The 22,464-nt window shown below is 41.3% G+C and overlaps 1 protein-coding gene across 2 annotated transcripts in view; it reads right to left on the bottom strand.

Moving 5' to 3' along the window:
* The window catches only part of nrp1a (neuropilin 1a), an 80,298-nt gene that overhangs the window by 28,929 nt on the left and 28,905 nt on the right, over positions 1-22,464 (bottom strand). For both annotated transcript variants that reach the window (XM_017704370.2, XM_017704359.2), the window contains exons 4-6: positions 15,335-15,562; positions 9,921-10,076; positions 6,260-6,426 (exon numbers count right to left, since the gene is read on the bottom strand). In XM_017704370.2, coding sequence (XP_017559859.1) covers positions 6,260-6,426; positions 9,921-10,076; positions 15,335-15,562 — 551 coding nt within the window. The remainder of the gene's footprint in view (positions 1-6,259; positions 6,427-9,920; positions 10,077-15,334; positions 15,563-22,464) is intronic.

Below are 22,464 nucleotides of genomic sequence, written 5' to 3'. Positions count from 1 at the left end.
TTAACCCCATCGCACACTTATTAAACTTTCTCTATAACCCCACCACACGCTCATTACTTTTTCTCCATGGTGAACAAGCGGCATTAGCCAGACTGTTTCTTAGGGCTACGACAGTTCTGGTCTGGCTGGCAGAGTTTGCTATGGTGGTTTAGCTGGGAGAATTCAAAGGGCCGTGGAGCTTCAAAAGCTGATCCCAACTGTTTGTTTCTCTGGTAATAGCGCTTGTGGGAGGGTGTTCTACTCACTAGGAGGGTTTTAAAAAAGATGCTTGAAAAAAAAACTATTTTCCCCCCTCTCTGTTCCTCTGTCTGTGGAGAGAAAACAGCAGCATCCCCCCTCGTGCGAATGTGGGGGCTGAATGCATAATTCGGCAGCACAGGGAATTATTTCGCCTCTTTTTTCCAGTTTCGTTCTCCTTATTTGCATTTCTTCACAGCGGAAAATGGAAAAGGGCTCAATATAGTTGATCATTAAAATCACAGATTGTTCTCTGTGTCTCAAATTCAAATACCATCTGGCAGGGGTCAGCCAGGTGCAGTTAGTGGAGAGGAACTGAAGGGTAGGGCATGGAGTCATCCCAGCCTCAGCAAAGCAAACACAAACCTGGGCTGGCAGCTACCACAGGGCAAAGATCTCTTCATCCATCAAACTTGCCTCTGCCTCTTCAGCTTCGCCCATCAGCACCTGGACGCTGCGAAAGGCTTCTTTAAAATTCCATTAACTACAGGTATAATTAATTCGCATTTCCATGAAAATTGTATTAGAGCACACTGCGAGACCTATCGGCTCCTCAAAGACCTCCCATTCATCACTGAATTTACCTGCTGGAATTAGAACGTGTTATTTTTAGCACCCTCGCACCTCTTTCTAGTGGTGTTAAATTATGCACATGCTCGTGAGAGGTGATCATCTATTTCTGAGACGGCGAGGCACGAGCCGACTCTGGTTAATAGAGCAGATGATATGCACGTATGTGGCATGAAGGTGGAAAATAATAACAAAAAAAAAAAGCTTTCAGTTTAATTTCCTTAGCATTTAGGTTTAAGGAGCACTACCAAGCCACTTCAGAGGCTTTGTCGATTTATCATTTGGCTGATTTGCTGATATATGGACTCAGCAGTCTGTATCAAGTTGTTTGGGCATGTCTTTTGTCTCAGTATCAGCCTTGGCACACAGAATGCTATTATGTGGTTAGTGCTTGAATCTTGCTTGCAACAGTATTTGAGCACAATGAGACAACAATGAGCTGATTTATGATTAATTGAGGAATTTGGCCAGCTGTCAGTATGAGCAGTCTGTTATATCCCCAAATACAGGTTTCTATGAGCCACTCTTGTTTAATGTTAAGCTAATGCTAGATCAAAGCTGTTTTTCATGTAATTAGATATACATACAACTCCTGTATATTTATGTATATATTCCAAAGACCTAATTTGTGAACTGTTTGACATATGAAGATAAGGGCTAGCACAAATAAGTCACAGCAAAAATAACTCTTTTAGAGCGACAGAATGTGACTAGCACAGGTGTGGTGCTAGCAGGGCGGCCCCGTCTGACACCAGCTCCACAGGCTTCATCATAAGAGACTCTCATGTTAATTACAGGCACACTGTCTAATTACTCTTCAGCTGGCAGGGGGACAGCTCCTGTCTTAAAATAGCAGCAGCTAATACTTTAATTGAAGAATAAAAAAAAGCTAGGCAAAACAATGGAAAACGGATGTAGCTGTGTCCCATTGACCACAGCTAACTGAAAGCACATTTAGACGACAGGCAAAGAAAAACAGGATACGGTTGAGGACGTTGTTACAGCGCACGACACTCTGCCCCTTCCCCTCTCTCCAACCATTTCAAGATAAACGAACGCTTAGCGGCCAGTGAGGAATGTTTTCTTCAAGGGAAGTCTGTAATTAGTGCTTGTTCCAATGGCTGTTGCCGGAATTCCAACCTGTTTTTCTAGCAAAATGAGTCAGGGGCTGAAAATGATGGCATAATGGTTGGGTGGAGGGGTCACTCAGTCATCATTTTCATCATTGGGGCTGGCACTTTCCCCGCCTCAGCTCCATCAATCAAGCCATGACACAGCTTCCTGCTGAACACGACAACATGGTTAGAGATCTGCTGCGAGAGAATATGAAAGGTCTGCACCAAAACACGGGCTCTTATTGTTTTGAACGCTCTGTCCTCCTGTCTCACTTCTTTCCGAGAACCAGACGAAGGCAAACATCCTCCCATGGTGCTTGAGGAGAAGGACCCTCGTGTCTCTTTGATTTCGCTCCTGATCAAACCATTTACATGAACAGCAGGACACAGAGAGGCAGTGTCTACATAAATGAACTGCTGTGTATTCAAAAGGCTGGCTCCATATATGCTAATAAGCAGATATGGACAGGAATAGTTATAAGGTTGTGATTAATAAAACAAAACATGACATTCACCACGAGAGACTTGCATCCTACTATTAGAAATGAGGTACTTTCAAGTATTGACAGTCAAAATGCATTATTCATGCTCGTGCTTTGATCAGCGGCGTCAGAGCGAGTAAGTTGGACTTAAGATCTTGCACTGCTTTTGCACTCATGCTCAGGCCTTTGCTGCAGCACAGTGCTTTGCTGCCTGACAGAACCCATTCCTTATCACAATCTGTTCTCGAGGGATAGGAAATTGTCTTGCCTAGAGAATCCCTAAAGGGCCCACTGTTTTTAGGGTTGTAATATGTGTCTCTCAAAATGACAGCCCTTTCCCTCTGCGAATCTCAATGTGTTGTACAGATGCAGGTATCTTCTCAGCCTCCGTCATGCTTTGGCAAAGCCTTCCGATTGGAACCAGTCTGCAAATGTGCAGAACATTCCAGAAGGCTGTATTTTGGGTGCACGGCATGTCAGAAAATCCTCAACCAATCGAGTGCCTCACAGGGATGGGCCTTCAAAGGGAGCTCAAAAAAGGCGCACCTTTCTAAGCTATCTCTGATCTTTCAGGCTACTCTATTGCTAGTCCGTGACTTGGCAAAGTCCCCCAGACCATTCTCCTTGTTTCTCCCATCGCTCATAAGGTAAAGCCCTCAACAGACAGCTGTCTGTTCATCTTGACATCATAAAAACGCTCCATTCACTGGGATGCTAGATGGATTACTCGCCATACAAACTCAAGCAGTAGCTCAATAGCAGATCCTCTAAACCTGGACTGAATTTCAGGTGCATTCTGGACCTTGTTTTTTGAATGAAGTGGCATTAAAATATATGACGAACGCTGTCTGAAACTCTCCAAGTAAATAAAAACACATGAGAGACACCTGAGGATTACCATTTGGCTGCCATGAATAACACAGGCATCTGCTGCAAATTGCGTTTGGGAGAATTAATGAAATAAATAACGAATTGCTGATATGAGTGAGGGGAAGTGGAGGACGGATGAGAGGGTGATTTGCACATGCCGAGAGGGCCGCGCCATTAGAGGGCTAGAGATTGTTGTTGTGTCTCACCGACAAGTTTAATGAAAGCGTAATGAAAAATTCCTCTCTTTTAATAATGCTTCTTATAATTAAACCACTCTACAAGTGCAGGTCGAGAGAGAGAGAGGAAGAAGAGAGAGGGGGAGAGAGAGAGAGAGAGAGAGGGGGAGAGAAGAGGACTTCTTTAAATTATAAATCACTCATCCTCGCTCATTCTCGGCAGGATTCCAGCTTTGTTCCCTTGGAAACAGATGTGTGGGGCTCAACTTTGACATCTGATTGGTCGAGAGGGAATAGCATGGGTATTACAGATCAGGGCTGAAACAGAATACGTCTGATTTGCCTGAAATTTTCCCGGCCCAAAATAAAGCACCCTCTCTAATCAATACTCTTCAGAGGATTCCAAACGGCTGCAAAATGCAGCCTCTCCTGCTCTGTGGGAGACAGTCCATTTAGAGTTTCATTAAAATCCGAAATGACTAAACAAGTTGGGTAAGCGGAGAGGGCTGCTTAATTACACTACATAAAATATGAAGTGGCAAGTGTGAAACGACGCGGAACCGCTATGCAGAATGAAAGAAGCAGCGATTTTTCTCTATTTTTCTCCCACCGCCATCCATTACAGAAACTCATTTACAGCCAGTGCAGAGAGTAAACTGTTTGCTGTTTTAAGCTTCATCCAGAGCTGGATACATTCCACCACACTGTGGCTATGGCTTTGGGGGTCTTGGTTTAAGCAAACACTCCAAAACGGCCACAGACGCATGCTGTACATGTACTACTTTGAAGACCCTTCAGCTGGAATCTTGTGGTCTGTAAAACGAGGATTATTGATTGCCTTTCAGAGTACATCTCAGTAGAACAGTAGTGTACTCCATTCTATCAGCTTGAAGACCCAATCAATGCCATATTGAGAGGATCCAATAAACCACAAGCCTACCGAGTCTTTCAAGACAAAGACAGTTTTAATAGGGAGGGAACTAGGAAGATGGACAGATGGAGAGTGGAGAGAGAGAGAGAGAGAGAGAAGAAGAGGAGGGCAGACAGATCTCCTATTGTCTGGGCTCAACTGTGTCTCATAGTGGCTTTTTCTTTCTCTTTCTTTCTGTGGCATGAAGAAATTCTCAATCTCTACATGGAAACCTCTGCAGCCCTGCCACTGCAGCCTCTTGAGACTTCTTCAACAGGACAAGTTTTTTGCCACACAGGAAGTGCTAGAAAGCATATGCGTGCCTCGTCTCCAGCCAAACACAGCCCAAAACACCATGGTTCCTCTTTCCTGCTGGGCAAAGGACCCTGTCTATTGATTCAATTAGTCTGCAAGCTAGAACATAGGGCCTCTAGGACAATATTTTGATAGCAATAAAGAAAAGTTCCTTTATGGACCTCCCCGAGCAAATATTTTGGCTGTGGGTCGGCTCTGTTATTAGCCCCCCGAGGAGCCTGTTTGGCCCAAAACTTTCCAGACAAGTGAAGATTGTAAAATAAATAAGTGTAGGTCTGAGTTTTGATGGTGCCCGTGGGCTCTTGGTTAGAGAAAGAACCCAACCATGCAGAAAAAAGCCTTCAGAGGTACTGCATAGTCTGTTGGGAGCATTGTCACATCAGGAAATTTTGTCCGGAGCGCTTTATCCGAGTTTGCAAGAAGTTTGTTATGGATAGAACAACACCTTCCAGAACATCTTGTTTCTGGTAGTCGGAATGTGACAATTCAATCCAAAGAAGGTTAGAGATGGTGCCTCTCAAACCTGTTATGACAGCTCACTGCTGAGGTTAGAGGAGTGCTTAGCCTCGGGACTGTCTGGTAGCCTATGATGATTCATAGTAATTTGGGGTTTGCCAAACAAACCACTGGTTGTCTGCGAAAGGGCAGATTTTTCAGAGATTCTTCACTACAAGAAAAAGCTATGCCAAAAGGAATTAACCAATTTATCTTGGACAGCAATCAGATTCCTACGTACAGTACTGTGCAAAAGTCTGAATCATTTGTTTCATTTCCAGTCCAAATAGACATTAAATACATAAGTAATAGATTTTTCAGGAGACATTTCTGAGGAGGTTAGATATAAGGAAGGAAAATAAGTGAAATAAGAATTTGGAAAACAAGATTACATTATATATGAAAATGTGACCCTCAAGAACAATGTGATACCCGGTAAACCAACAAAACTGTCAGTCCTTGCTCAATTCTTGAGAGACAGGAAAAAATCAAGCCTCTCAGCAGCTTCTTAAAAAAACACAGATGTTTCTGTCCATTTTTCCACTGTGAGAAGACAGCTCAAGGCTATGGGTCCAATAGGACATGTTGCTATCAAGAAGCTCTTAGTGACAGAAGAAAATAGAAGATAATTTGCAAATTAGATGAAGAAGCTCCTGATGTTCTTCAAAAAATTAACTGGGTCCAGACCTTAACAACACTGAATGTGTTTGGGATTGTGAGAAGCAGAAAATGCAACCAACATGCAACTGAACTTTGGATGTGTGGAAACTTATCCCTGCAGATGTCTTTGAAAAAAGTCTCCTGAAAAGAATGGAAGATATAATAAAGAAAAATGTGGACATATTTAATACTGAAAAATGTGATATTATACTTGTTGAGGTTTCTGTGAAATGTTCTATGAAATATATGTTTTCAGCTTTTTCCTGAATAAATATCTTGTACTTAATGGCCATACTGACTGGAAATTAAGTGCACAAGTTCCATTGTCATGCAAAGACTTTCAGGGACGTCCTTTCAGCTTTACTAGCTAATGGCAGGACGCTATCTGTCTGAGAAAGTGTGAGCGTGAGAGCGTGCACCCTGCCATACCTGAATCCACTCCTTGTTGGAGTCCTCCAGTGGGGTCCAGCCGTTTTCATTGTTGTTGAGTCTAGAACGTTCTGGAGACCAGTTGGCATTGTACTGCGATGAGGCCACAATTTGGTCTGAGGGGATCTCACCAGACTCTATACCCAATGGCTCCATGCAGTCAAAGTCTGAAGGAGACGAACCAGGAACAGAAATAGAAGGAGAGAAAGACAGAGAGAGAAGTAAGTTTAGGACAGTGTCCAAAGAAAGCACACATCACCTCCCACCTTAAACCACAGGCTTTCTCTGGGGAATGGGTCACTCAAGCATGCAGCACTCTCCATCTCTGGTGACCAGAATAACATATAAGCTCTATCCTTTTCTCTCTCTCCATTTTTCCCCTTACAGGAAAATTTGTATTTAATGGAAGCACTTTGGGAGCGTACTACATTAAGACATAAAACTTTATGCATGAAGCATTCAGTTTAGGCTCTTAACAAAAGCAGGGAAAGGAGTTATGGAGAACAAGCAGGAAGTCTGCACCTTGTTGGGAAAGTTCCTCTGTAGGCACTTTATGTTTCTGGCAAAAGTCTGGCCTTTTACATCAGTGCTAGTGCTGCGGGAACGGAAAGGCTGTACATCACTATAAACGTCCTGCCACCCAGGCAGGGGGCATCTCGGCCTGTTTCTGTGATTGTGGGCTGATCAACCAGAGGCATGCCAGCCTGGTGGCTGGGGAAAGAAAGGTCAGCTTGGGTTCAAGCCCTGACTGCCCTGGGGGCACTGTACAGACGCTCACAGACGGATTTAGGGCCTCTAAGGGGATGATGACCCAAAAGATGAGCTAATTTACTGACCTGAGGTCAACAAACATAAACACATGCACACACACAAACAGACACACTACATAAGTGAGATCACACTCATTATCGTTGAAGCTGACTGTGCAAACCAAAAGCCCAGACATGTGCAAAACCTCACACATGCAGGCTTGTTTTTATGCATTATCTGGACACAGGGTCTTACCCATGCACCAAATGTATTATGTAAGTATCTATATGTAATATGATGCATGTGCACTATATTTATATATAAATAGAAAAACATACATGTAATAATAATATGCTCCATATACATTACATATACACTATGGTGCAAAAGCCAGAGACCACCCTTCATTTATTCAATTTCCAGTCAAAATAATAACTGAATACACATATTTAGGAGATATTTCTAAGGATATTGTAGAATGAAGGGAAAAGCAAAAGGAAAATACATTGAAAACAGGAGTTTAACAACCCTAACAGACCTTATCAACAATGAATGTGTTTGGATTATTTAGATTTTGAGAAGGAGAAAATGCAACCAACTTTTAAGACTGAACTTTAGAGGTGTGGAAAAATATCCCTGCATTATTTTTTTCTTTGAAAAACTGAAGTTGATTCAAAATAAAATGTAATAAGTCAAAAAGACAAAAAAAAAACCCACACACACAAAATAAGGAAAAGTGGTTTCTGAATTTTGCACACTGCATATGGTATATACAGTACAAGAATATACAAGAATATAAATAGATATTATATGAGTAATTATGTAAATATAATAACAATGTCCAATCCTAAACCTAACCCTACCACACACAGTGTGAGAAGAAAGTAATGTAGAGTGTGTGAGTGTACACTGCAGCTGAATGCCTAAGGCAACCCCACCCACCCACAAACACACACACACACACACACACACACACACACACACACACACACACACACACACACACACACACACACACACACACACACACACACACACTCACATGCATACACACTCTTCATGGCCCAGAGATGCTGGTCTGGGCACTTGTAACAGATGGAGAGAGCATCTGTGTTAGCTGATAGACAGCAGTTTGAGCAGCTCACACTGACTGTTCACACACTGCATCTCTGCATCTTCACATGCACGCACACACACACACACACACTGCAAACTCTTGCTGTCTCTTATAATATCTCTCATGTTCCTGTAAAAACCTCAGTACCTAAACAACATTCACTTTAAACCGTCTCTGAATGCCTCTGCCTTTCTCTCTGCCACGTCCTCTATCGCTGTACTACTTGATTTTACTCTCTTAAACTCTTAAAATAATCAGTAAATCACTCGACCGAAGTCAGCAGATAAAACAGTTACATTTTTGTGCCTCTCTAGCTTGGGGGATGAATATTTAACATTTGCCCATCTCCTCAATTGTGTATCAGTGCCTCCTCCACAGCACCCTGCCCAGGCACAGAGGAGAAGAGGAGGCCCATGGAATGTAAATTTATGGAGGAGATAAATAATTGATAACCTACGTCTGCCCCTCACGGCTCCAGCCGAGAAGAAACAGAAACTGTTCCTCAGCAAGAGCACACAGCGGAGTAAGGCATTATATGTGTGATTCCGTAAGAGAGTAAATGGGGATGCTTATAGGAATAAATGATCCAACTACCGTTGCAAATTTTTTATAATTAGTGCATCATTCATTTAAATTAATTCCATTTAAGGCAACGTTTAAAGAGGTTTTACTGTCTCTTTTGCTGCATTGCATCACTCAGCCTCATAGACATGACAGAACACTCTTCTCTTACTACTATATCCAGCATACATTGTGCAAATAGGTCATATAAACATTGGGAATGTCCCCCACAGCACAGCAATGAAGAAATGTATTGATGTTGAGGTGGACAAATACAGACATGATATCCAATAATAAAACCGTATAAATTACATGAACAGATGTTATATTAAGAATGTTTCTTTTCCTTCTATGATAAAGTAACTTCAGTAAGCGACAGAAATACAAGGTTTTTTATAACAGTGACACTATGAGACACTGAATGTGTAAGTGTGATGGTATCAGCTAGAGGACAATGTGTTTAACTAACAACCAGGCAACCATGCTCAGCCTAATATTCCCCAATGACCATGTTTACCCAAGTAGGAGACGTGAGAGAGAGACGGGGGGCGGTGGTGGGTTAGGCTGATTTATGAGGATGCAGTGTTGGTGGTAAATATGTGTTGGTGGTATGTTCACAAATGAAATTATTTTTTTTTGTGAGAACATTTCTCAAATTGGGGTGAAGAGGTGAAGCCCCTTGGTGACTGTGTTAAAAAGTGGCAGGGAGCTGTCTGATTATATGTGTGCTTTTGTGTGTGTGTGTGTGTGTGTGTAAACAGGCTTTCATAAAACAGAGGAGATGGGCCATGACTCCTAACACATTCACTTAATGAAAGAGTGCCTCAGCTGAGCAGGACGTGGTGATTTAATAACTTCCCACGATGCCTCATGTTATCTGTGTGTGGTGCATGTATGTGTGTGTATGTGTGTGCAAAACACACCTTTTTTATTGCTCAGGTTATTACAGAACTGCTCAGGACAGACTAGCTGGTGTATTTCAATGATGCACATAGACATATGGATATTTTACTAGTTTATGTGTGTAAACTGCTGCTCTCTATGAATATAAAGAGAAAGATCTGTGAAAGTCATATTCTTATTTATTCTTATTTTAAGTCTTTGTTTAGCCATCTCTATTTGATATGAAGTCAAATAAAACACAAACACATTAATAATAGTGTTTGATTAATGTTTGATCACAATCTTAAATAGGATTTTATTCAGACAGTGATGTGCTGTGTGGTTCCTCACCTTCAGGAACAGTCCGCTCCACTACAGTGAAGTTAGCAGAGAAACCTTCCTTAGCAATAGCGCTGTCTGTGTTGATTGTCAAGGCCAAGATACCGGTATAGGAAATGACTCTGCCTGGAGTGTTCTGCCCACAGTACCGGCCTATGTATGGACCCACTGGAAAGAGAGAGAGAGAGAGAGAGAGAGAGAGAGAAGGAGAGAATGACAGATATGTGAGAGATTTTGTCTCTTGTCACCAGGTGTGTGTGTGTGTGTGTGTGTGTGTGTGTACATATATATATATATACCCACGCACACATACACTCACTGGCCACTTTATTAGCTACACCTTGCTAGTAAAAGGTTGGACCCCCTTTTTTTTGCCTTCAGAACTGCCTTAATTCTTTGTGTCATACTTTCAACAAGGTGTTAGAAACGTTCCTCAGAGGTTTTGGTTGGTTATTTGAGTTACTGTTGCCTTTCTATCATCTTGAACCATTCTGCCCATTCTCCTCTGACCTCTCACATCAACAAGGCATTTTCGTCCACACAACTGCCGCTCACTGGATATTTTCTCTTTTTCGGACCATTCTCTGTAAACCCTAGAGATGGTTGTGCATGAAAATCCCAGCAGATCAGCAGTTTCTGAAATACTCAGACCAGTCCGTCTGGCACCAACAACCATGCCACGTTCAAAGTCACTTAAATCCCCTTTCTTCCCCGTTCTGATGCTCGGTCTGCACTTCAGCAAGTTGTCTTGACCACCTCTACATACCTAAATGCATTGAGCTGTGGCCATGCGATTGGCTGATTAGCTATTTGTGTTAACAAGCAACTGAACCTAATAAAGTGCCAGGTGAGTGTACATCTCATAACATTTAATATAAATAGACATCAATTCCAGTTAAATATTCCCAATCTAAAACAGTGGAACAATTTCTAAAACAGTGGAACATTTCAGATTAATGCTAATAAACGGCTTAAATTATAGCATCAGAAAGGCACCACAGAATAATGCCCTTTAATGGAATTTGTGCCGCTAAGGCCAGACATTGCACAGCTGAAGGACATACTTGCACGGTGGTTACAGACATTGGTTGACCTCCTGTGGAGACATAGGAAATCTACTGCAAACTTTCCACACCCCATTGTCACCGTAATATAAAAGCAAAGGCAGAAAAGTGCGGTTAAGCAGAAGGCAAAGGCCTTGGTCCGTCTCTGGCTCTTTACTGTCATAAATTCCTGGGCTCTTTGTTAAAGTCCTGGCTGGTTTGGTCCCGAGGCAATTGCCGGTCACAGCCCAATAACTTCCCAAAAGTCTCTCCAAAAGAAGAGAGGAAAAAGGCATAAGACAAACAGACAAGGAACAAAAAAGGAGGGAATGGAATGAAAGGATAGCAGTAAACGCAGGGCCCCAGCACACGTTCCATTGAGCAGAGTCAATGAGTGTGGTTCTTATTCGAGAATAGGAGGGAGGGGTGAGGGAAAGGTAGTTAAAATGAGAGGCTCAAAAAAGAACAGCATAATTAAGAAAAAGAGGTTGTCTGCTCACACTCTAGCTTTCTTTCTTATTTTTTTGCTCATTCTCTCTCTCTTTCTCTCCTGTCTCTAACCTGATTAGCAGCCCTGTGATCTAGGGACACACTACACTCACACACCCAAACATGAAAAAGACCTGTTCGTTGTGTGTAGGTTCTCAAACTGATCAGACCGATCTTATCGGGTCTTTGTAAAAAATAGAAACATGTGGTTGGTTTTATGCTGCCCAGGCTTAAACTGCCTGCTACAGTCTACAGCCAGAATTATCCTACTCGTTGGCTATGAAATTTTTAATACCCTCTCTGTGAACTCAGTGTCCTGCATGTTGGCTCCCCAAGAGCAGAAGGAGGGCAGGGTGTACATCATGTTCTCTGCTTGAGATGCATCCTTCTGCAGACCAATTTTAGACTTGCATTTTTGGAGTTTGATGTAGATTCAGATCTGTGTCCACTAACATCTTTGCATAAAGCTTTTCGTCCTAGTAGAACACTCAAGTAGATAGCTAGCTCATATTAGTTTTAGATGTTTGATTAACCCGTAATTAAGGCAGTTAATATTCATAAGCCAAGTTTGTAATAGTTAATACAAAAGTTAGCTACCTTGGTTTAGCTAACTAGCTAATATCTTTAGCTACAAACAAGTAGAAACATAAACCTAAACCCAACTGGTAAAGGGTGCAAACCTAAAACCATGGTTTGCCCTGAAACTGCTGCTCTAGATCTGCTGTTGGTTCTCTGGCTCATACAAGCCATTTTGACTTCATCTCTGGGTCCATTCATTTCTATGAATAAGCTTAGCTATGTACAAGGTAGACAAAATAACTGTAATATTAACCACTAGGGACTTCAAACCTAGAACCATGGCATGTCCTGAACCGGTCCAGGTCCAGGTGCCAGTTCTCCAGGTTTGTAAATCTGCTTCAATACTGGGCAGTAGAGAGGGGGATGACCCCTCCTTCTCCCCCGGAGCTTCATGGGAGCTGTGTTTCCCGCCTCCCAGCCTTTCCACGCTAATGCACTATTGATTGGTGTGGCTCCACAGGTAATGCAGCTCGCGTCTGAGTCAGGGAAACAAGTAGCGGCGTAACCCCAGAGCGTCCAGCCTTGCCTTTGAGACCCATTTTTTCCACCTCCTCATCCCCCATTTCTATCTGGCAGAACACACGCGGGACACTCACTTGACCTCCTAGGCTAATATGTCTGTTTTGTGTCCTTTAACAAATGACTCTCACATCTCTGATAAAAACTCTTGGTGTTTATTCTGACTGCCATTTACTTGCATTACAACTCAAGCGCTCAATACAGTTAACTATGGAGCTGTTCTTTATGCAGACAAGAAGGAGAAACAGTATTCAGAAGAACGCCATTTTTTGTCTCTCTTATGAACAAATGCTAGACTTTTTCGAAATAGAGAGCTAACTCTATCACAGATTTATATCACAGGTCCCACCTTTCTCTGTTCTTTTCCACCTCTGAAAATAAAAATGTGATAATAAAGTGCAATCTAGAGAAAGCCTTCAGGTGTTTGCAGTCTTCATTTCTGATTTGAATGCCAGTCTGCTTGTATGAGCCAAGCAGGCGTTTTCACAGATAAGAGGAACAAGAGATGGATGCAGCCTCTGTATCTGTGACTCTCTCTGGGAATAAAAATTATCAGCAATGATGCAAATGTAAGAAAGGATGGGAGTCTTTAACCCTTACATTCCCAGGCTTATTACATCCCAATGCACTGCATGGGAAACAATGTCAAATGGCTGTTATTATTGTTACAGGAGTGAGGAATGTATGTCCTTGGCAAGGGGTCAAAAATCAGTCCTTTAATGTAAATCGTTACATGATGCCTTCGCTCCCTAGCTAATATGTGCTTTCAACCAGATACTAGCTCCTTTTCTGGTTCCATTAGAGAAGAGGAAAATGACCTGTATTCATCAGTCTTAGAGGAAGACGACTCGTCCAAGATGTCCAATTAAAAGTATACACCGGGGGAAACACTGATCCTAGAACACTATTCTTATTCCGAGAAGTTAAATATAGGCCAGTGTACAAGTATTCAGTGTGTGCAAGTACTGTGCATCAGACAGAGTCCCGATAAGGCCTCCGCTATTTGTACTCTGGTTTGTAGGGGGGGTTGTTTTGCTTTGCCTTGGACAGTGCTGTTTTAAGGCCAGAATTTCCTTCTATTCTCCTCAGAGATCAATTGCACTGCATTGTTAGAGAGTGATAGCATCTACTCACTCTGATAACTAGGCATATTCACAAGGACAAGGTCACCCCAATGACCTCTAGCCTTATATAGAGGAGAGAGAGAGAGAGAGAGAGAGAGAGAGAGAGAGAGAGAGAGAGAGAGAGAGAGAGAGAGAGAGAGAGAGAGAAAGAGAAAAGACATAAAGAGAGAGAGAGAGAGAGAGAGAGAAAAGAGAGAGAGAGAGAGAGAGAGAGAGAGAGAGAGAGAGAGAGAGAGAGAGAGAAAGAGAGAGAGAGAGAGAGAGAGAGAGAGAGAGAGAGAGAGAGAAGAGATAAAGAGAGAGAGAGAGAGAGAGAGAGAGAGAAAGAGAGAGAGAGAGAAGAGATAAAGAGAAAATGGGGCCAGTACAATATCTCTATTGTGTTTGTATGAACCAGCCCAAAAAATGTGAAACTAGAGTACAGAGCGAGACTGTGTTATGGCAGTGGAGGTAACTGGGTCAAATGGCCAGCATGAGTGGTGGGGAATGGGGAGTTTAACTATCTGCATTCCCATTACTCATACACGTTTCCTGGTATGTGTTCACATAAGCATTCATATGTTTATCCATAAACTCTGCAGTGCTGTATGTAACTGTATGTAAAATTCATGAGTGTGAAGTGTTGGGGCTAAGAAAGGCGAAAGGTTGCATACACAAATTAAAGTGCTATAGTGCTGAAAAAAGAAAAAAGAAATAAATAAATATATATATATATATATATATATATATATATATATATATATATTCTATTTTACCTTAGAAAATACAGGAGCAGCATGTAAAATATTTAAATGTTAATGTTCATTTCGTGAAATATACAGAATTTATTTTCTTGATAATAATTCAGATTCCCCCGCGACCCTGACGGAGAAACGGCTTGGGAAATTGATGGATGGATAATTCAGATTTCCCACAAGGGGCACTATTAGCACTGAAGTACAGGTTTAACGCATGGCTAAATGAGATGAAACCCATGTATGAACCCACACCAACAGGGATTGGAAGTGGGAATGGTTACCATTTCAAAAAGGCTTAATGTTGTTTAATATTTACTTAATCAGCTAATACTAAAAGGATACAGGCTAAAAAAAGCAAAGGCAATAAGCAAACCAGTTGTGTTAAATAAAATTATAAAAGATTTTTGGCATGCAAATGTTAAAATGATAAAATTGTTGCAGGCTGTAATAATGACAGACTCAATCTGAGAACCCTTAGGACAGTTTGTATATCATGAAACCCTTCGTTTACAGACATTTAGAGCGTTTGAAGTACCTAATGGACTACAATTACCATAAACAATGAGGAGACGGCTTGAACAGTGGGGAAATGTTTGATACGGCACACATGAGTGAGAGTAGTTAACAAATTACATAACTCACTACAGTTACCATGAGCACCAGGACTTGACAAAATATTTGAACCACAGCCCTGCTCTATGTTAATAATTCAGTTGTTAATCTTTAGGCTTTATTATTCAGTAATTACCATATATTATTCAGTGACTACTGTGAAACCATGTACTATATGTAATAACACTAATGAGGAACTAAAGTCTGAACCCTGGACCTGATGACAGGTCCTTTGTTTTTAAGGAGCATTTCTGTTCCATAACTAACTTTCCACCAATGCTGGACCACGCCCACAAGCTACAGGGTCTGTCATAGTGACATACCTCCAGGGAAGCCGTCCCAGATCTCCAGGCGGTCGTAACGGCAGAAGACCCCCGCGGGAGGCTGTGTATCAGGCTCCAGCTCAAAGCTCTCAAACTCCAGGATGATCTCCGACATCTTGGGTGCGAAGATCATAAAGGTGCAGTCCAGGTTGTTGGGGTATTTCTCAGGGAAACCCGGAGACTTGATGATTCCACTCTTAGAGGTGAAGTTTCTTGAGCATTCTGGGCCTGAGAGAGAGAGAGAGAGAGAGAGAGAGAGAGATACAGGGATTAGCAACTCCGAGTTTGATGAAAAATTCTAACACATATATATGTATATAGTTGTCATCTCGGTCATATAAAAAAAAACTTTGTATCTCCAAAACTGCAAATGATCTTAACTTTAATGTAATGACCTATTTTTGGACCATCTTTATTGGTCCAATCATCATGAAATGCTCATAACATGTAAAAGAGCAGCAATTTTCAAATATAAAAATGATAAATAATACAGCAGCACTCAAGATAATACCACAAAAGTGTCTACAGCAGCAACACTAACAGTAAAAACAATGTTCAGTGGCAGCAACAAACAGGTTCTAGAGTGCATCAAGACTGCTATCTTTAACACAAAGAAAGAGCAAGGACTTGTTTTAGTGTTCTTCTGTTGTCTGAAAAAAGGGGTGCAGGGGTGGGCAAACAGCAGAGGAAAGACGTGGTGGTCCATATTGTTTAGCTCTATGACTGCAGTGTTTACGGTGCATGGAGGAGGAAGCCCACCCTGAAGCCCTTTGGCCGGGCCGAACAAGGGTGTGTGGGCTAATGGGGGTGGAGCATGAGTGGAAAACTTAGTTTACATATTAGAGATTATATTTCTAAATCCTAAGAGGACAAATTAGACAGAAAACAATCACAGCAAAGTGATTACTTTTTGAGGCTGGAAAACGGGCAGTGACTCATTATAAAACTTTATTCTCTTTCTCTGCCGTATCGCGTGGGCTCAGTATGTGTGAGTGTGTGTGTGTGCGTGTGTGTGTGTGTGTACAGAGCGAATAGTGAAAGGCTTCAATCAGCAGCAGAGGACTGTGGGAGCTCTAAAGTAAACATGGCAGTCAGATCGCGTTCCAACGCAATGCCCCCCTCTACATCATTACAAGCCTGTCTAACATATGAGAGAAGAAAATTAAAGCCTTCTACACACTCACACACACTCACACACACTCACACACACGCACACTTTTATAACAGCAAGTCATAACATTTACTCAAACACCTCTAGAGAGCTAGTATTCCTCCAGAGCAGCACGTCACTTTAGTTCACACGTACAATACATCAGCATGTTAGGTTTACATCATAACCGCCAGATTAACACGGTATACAGTAACAAGGCACAGGACACGAGCCTCATGACACGAGCACAGGAATACGCTCTCATCACGCTGTAATGCGATGACAACATCACCACTTAACACTGCACTACTAACAGGGCATTACTGCCAGGCCCAATAGCACCAAACGTGTGCAAGTTTCAAGACTGTAAAGACTGAAATGATGGAAAGACAATGGAATGAAAAATAAAATGTACATATATATGACATGGGGTTTTTATGTTTGTCCCCTATATTTATACATATATTTAGCAGTAAAATAAATAGTAACTAAATATAACCTCAAATTTCTCAGTAGTATCCTCTTGAATTTGACCTTAACAGTGCACTTAGGTTCATTGTGTTGTTGTAGAAGTCATTTCTAATCATTTCTTCCCAATTACACATTTTCCAGGTACTTATGTATGTTCCTATATTTGAAAAGAGTAGTTTTCAAAGCTTCCAGTTTTATCTGATTTGTCTGAGAGAGAGAGAGAGAGAGAGAGAGAGAGGATGAGAGGGCAAGAGAGAAAGAAAGAGAGAGACAGAGTAGAAGGAGAGAGAAGGAATGAGAGGGCGAGAGAGAGAAAGAGAGGGGGAGAGAGACAGAGAGAGAGAGAAAGAGAGAGAGAGAGAGAGAGAGAGAGAGAGAGAGAGAGAGAGAGAGAGAGAGAGAGAGAGAGAGAGAGAAATAGAGATAGTGTTAGTGAAAGTAAAAGCAATGTGTTGTTTGAGAGAGAGTGTTTAAGTGGATACGGCAAAGTGTTTCCTCTCAATGTGTGTCATTTTGATCTCTCTGGGCCATTAGCTCAGGACCATCAGAAGCACTTCAGCTTGTCCCACACATGCAGAAGACTGACATTTTTCCTCTCCGTTAGCTGCTTTTGTCTCCTCTAAAGCAAATGGCTGGAGTTTGGAGTTTGAGTCTAAAGTGAGTTGACATTTAGTACCTCGCTAAAAGTTGAGCTTGAAACAACAGTAGATCGCTCCCTCTCTGTGCTCTTCAGTATGTGGACTCTACTTTGCTTCTTTTGTTTGCCTCTTGCCTTTTGTTCTTTTTTCATCAGATTCTGCTCTTATAAAGGATTGAAAGTTATTTGTCTGCTAATAATGACCCCTAATGGAGAATTTTCAGCATGCTAAATGTGAATGACTGAGTTCATTTACGAGCCAGTTGTAACTTAAGGTGCTTCACATGTAAAAACCTTCAAATATCAATTAGGACTGTCACTATCAATTATGTTAGTAATCGAGTAATCTCCTGGATGTTATCATGGCTATCTGTCAAGGTGATCAGCCTAGCTTTAATCGTTAAGAATGTAAATTTGAATTGTACCAGGTTCTTACATAGTATATATTTAAAACCGTTTTGGGTCAATTCCTTATTTAATGATAATATTAGGGCTGTTACGATTATGATTCTGTTTTAATGTGATACTATGTTGCTTGCATATTCATAAATTTGACATATTGATTGATAATCATAGCAGCCCTAATATTAAACTCAGTTAAGTGTCCTTTTCCTTGTAGATCTTCACTGAACTCTATTGCAAGTGCATGGCCTAGTTTAAATCTCACAGTTGAACCAAATGTGACCATTACAATGAACATTGTTGTGCAAAGCTTTCAGTTCCATAATTTAGTTCCAAACAAATAAACGTTTCTTGTCTGGCACTTTAATTGAACTCACACGTGTGGATGGCATTTACACTTGTGACCTAAATGTGTGTAGTTAGAATTCCCCTCTGACCTCTCTCTAGGCAATCAGACCCCAGCGGTGTCACAGAGAAAGCAGTTCAGATAAGACCGCTACAGTAATATGTCTTTCTTCTGCACCAAATCAATCTTTGCCTTGCCCTCTTACTCTCAATCTCTCTCTCTCTCTCACTCTCTCTCTGCCTGTTTGCCTCTTATTCTCTCTCTCTCTCTATCTCTCTTTCTCTCTCTCTCTCTCTCTCTCTCTCTCTCTCTGGGAAGTAATTGCACGTTATCACACCGTCCTTTTTTCTCCCCCACCTTCCATTTAGTCCAGACGCTGAAAGTGGACATGCTGGGGTCAGGGCCACAGACTCTAGCCCTTTATGTCTGTGTGCCTGTGCTGTAAAAGCATGACTAGTGCACATACAAGAGATTAAGATATGAAATCTGACAGAGAATTTGGCCTTTTGCTGAGGGTATCTGTGCAGAGATCAGTTCTGCAGCCGGAGCTTCACTGGTCAGTACTTTATCACAGTGCTGGGCCTGGATTTATAATGCACCATTGCTGTTTATACATTGTGGCTGGGAGCAACGTTTCTGCGCTGTGCTTGTTTATTTTTGCACATTCGGGACAAAAATTGGTCTGACTTTGTAGGAAAACCAAAGAAAAACAAGACCAACCTACAACAAGAGCAACAAAAAGCTCCTGACATTGTAAAGTGCTTTTTATAACCACAAAGCCACTTTTTGGTCAGGCTCATGATTCTTATTTAATTTCAGAAGTTGTGCATCATTTTCGAAGTGGTAACATTACAGGAGCAGGCAAAAATGTGTATGTATATATATATATATATATATATATATATATATATATATATATATATATATATAGATTAGTTTTTAGTTTTGCTATCTCTTGGTTTCCTGTTGCAGTTGTTGGTGAGCAGTCAGGACAAACTTTACAAGTGTTTTGGTGGACTAGTGGGTTGGTACGGCAGGAGAGATGAGAAAAGCTAGGACACTCAGAGACCATAAACCCGTGTGAAACAGATAAAGTGCTGTGAAACCAGCCCAGCCATGCATATCCCATCATCCCCCCTACCCCCCCGACTTTCTTTCCCTCTCATTTTCCAACAACTCTCTCTCATCCTTTCACCTTCTTAAAAGAGGCAAAAAAACAGCCATGGACTGGATTTACGCACACAATTTATGTGAGAATGTAAAAACTAAAGCGAGTTATGAAAAAGAGTCCTGCTGCTGATTCATGGTAGCTAAGTGCTAATTCTGACACTCACAGCTAACACTTGCAAGGTTTATTTTACTGGTTTGTCCTCACACAAGCACACTGGATTTATCTCTGCTGGGTGGTGGATGGCTGAAGCCTCCAACCCCAATGGAATTTGCTAGTTTATTTTACAGGCCAGAAGCAGGGCTTGTTAAAGAGTAATTCTACAGGCCCTGTGTAGTGAAACAAAACCCCTCAAGTGTCTCAGATATATTTCCCGCAATCCAAACCTTAAATAAATAAGGTTTCCACAGAGTGGCTGCTTTTGGTTAACTCTGATGGTTCCTCTGAGAAAGTTAGTTTTGTGAGGGCTGTAAAGTACGCAGATGTGAACGCAGGAGGTGTAGTGAGTGTATTAATGGGACTAATAAGGATGGCGACAGGGACGGCTATGGCGGCTAGAGAAAAGAACTTTTTTTTTGTACCCCTATGGGATTCTAGTTCTATGTTATCACTAAGCTAATGGCAATTCATATGAACAGTTTTTGTCCATTCTAGATTAAACATGGACATTTAACGCTTGAAAAAGACATTCCATGTCTTATTTGAAGTTTATAGCAGACATATTAACACACTGCAACAGCTGTACAGAGATTTTTTTAAGTGCTTTGATGTAAAGCCTCTGCTTTCCATTTCTAATGACTGACTGAACTATTCAATCTAACAGTGATGCAGTGACATATCTAGGACTTCCAAAGGGCCTTCCTCCAAAATTGGTCCCAGCCATTGTAAATTAAAACACGACTAGATGATTCATCTGTCTTTCTAATAATTTTGGTATTTTTTTCATTTTCACAGACATCATTAGGCCCTCTCCGAAGACCTAGAAGGCCATGAGGATTCCCCACACATTTAACAGGCTATAAATTCTCCACAAGGGCTTCATTAGCAGTCAACAGTTTTTATGGCTTCATAAAAGTAGTGCTTCACATCAATGACACTTTGTGTCTTTGCTCTGAAGATATGTCCTCTAGATGATTAAAGAGAGTGAAACATTGTTGTGGTGAAGTTGTTGCTTAGTGACTTGATTTGTGGGCCGCAAAGAATACCTTTAGCATGATCCAAGCTAGACATGACTTTGCAAAACAGTGATACAGAGATAAGATGGCTCTTTGATTCAGGTGAGGTAATTGCAAATGTTTATGTTCCATATGTCTGTGAGTGAATATTTAACCTCACACACATCCCCTGTGGCTAAACTGACAGAGGTTAATGGGCATGTTAGAATTAGTAAAGCAGGATTTGGACACTCTCTCCCCAGCAAACATTAACTTGGAGTCACAGAGGTGGGGCTCACACAGACCCACAGACAGTATTGCTGACACAATATTTAGTCAGCGTTGCTGATTGTGCCCTCTGAACAGGGGGATCGGGACCACATGCAGAGCGAGTTTGCTTTTGGGGTTTCAGTGTGCGTGTTGTTTAGAAGAACATAATGGTGGCGTGGGGGTTGTTGTAGAGTGACGGGGTGCTTGGCCAGATGTGACCTATACCACTGGCCCGTGCAGCACATAAAAACCAAGTAGACTGGGTACAATGAATAAGCTGCCTTAGTCAGTTCTGTTGACACAGGTGCCATCGTAAAAGCACTCAGATAGCATCAGCATGATAAATGGCTGAGGTAAAGGCGAGGGCCGATGACATGCTTTTCAGCATGCCAAAGCAAGAGTAACTTGTTTTTACATCCCCTTTCCTTCCATCCATCCATACAATATATTAAGATACTCACATTAACCCTATCTTACCTAACATGTTGTAAGCAATCCATTTAGAGATGTTCTCTTTGACCTTTTACCTCAGCAATCCCAAAGTTTAGGCTGGATGTTTAAGTGAAATTGGCACAATTTTTGTCTGCACACAGACCTTTAACCATTTCATATTAACCGTTTATAATCACTTCCTCATTGTGTTTACAGCCCTGGAAAGTTATTTCAAGCCTGGACACTTCACAGTGTACTTTACAGTATACTTATTGGAAGTATCTGCCTAGTTTTGACTCTACACAAGTCATATCAACACATTGTCACACACTGGACATATTTTTAAATGTTTTAAATATGTTGTTTGTAATTTCTATTAATCTCTCAGAAAAATGTTTAACACAAGTAACTAAATGTTTATTAACTCAGCAACTATAATGTGATTACAAGAGTTCAAACTGTAACGCACTACTTTCTTTGTACTATGTTACACCAACACCGTTTCCATTACTATATAAAAGAAGTACCATGCCGTCTTTACTGTTAGATGCACTGTGATAGTTTGTGAGAAAGTGTGCACGCAGTTCAGAATGTGATTCTGAAGGATATTTATTTGTTTTATTAAGGTAAAATGCGACTGATTTGTGCAAAATATTACAAGTCATATATTTGCTTGCTCAAAATATTAGTTTGTGACAAAATGAAAACAGTATTTATTAAGTTTTCAGATAAATTTTGCCCTTTATATAACAAGTGCGGCAACAGAGAAATCATGTTATTACTGCTGCATGACACCATTTCAACTCTGTACGTATTTAAATGAATTTGTCTTCCAAGAAAGTTTCTAAACTTTATTATACTCGTATCTGGCCCCACTCTTCTTTGTGAAATTAGACCAAAAAAGGTAGAAGCAAAATTGCCACTTCTTTTTTTTTTTACTTCTGTCTCAAAATCTTGGAATCATTGCATCACTACCCTTCATCTATCCCTCAATCCATCCATCCACCCACCCACTTTTGCCTCCTCTCTTCCTCTTAGCCATCATTTGCCCAGAGTTGGCCTCTTTGCCTACTTGGGCAGGCTTGATGTGGCTCCGAAAA

The sequence above is a fragment of the Pygocentrus nattereri genome, chromosome 3 (genome assembly GCF_015220715.1).
Source record: "Pygocentrus nattereri isolate fPygNat1 chromosome 3, fPygNat1.pri, whole genome shotgun sequence".
NCBI classification, from domain to species: domain Eukaryota; kingdom Metazoa; phylum Chordata; class Actinopteri; order Characiformes; family Serrasalmidae; genus Pygocentrus; species Pygocentrus nattereri.
This window is presented reverse-complemented; position numbering and strand designations above follow the sequence as displayed.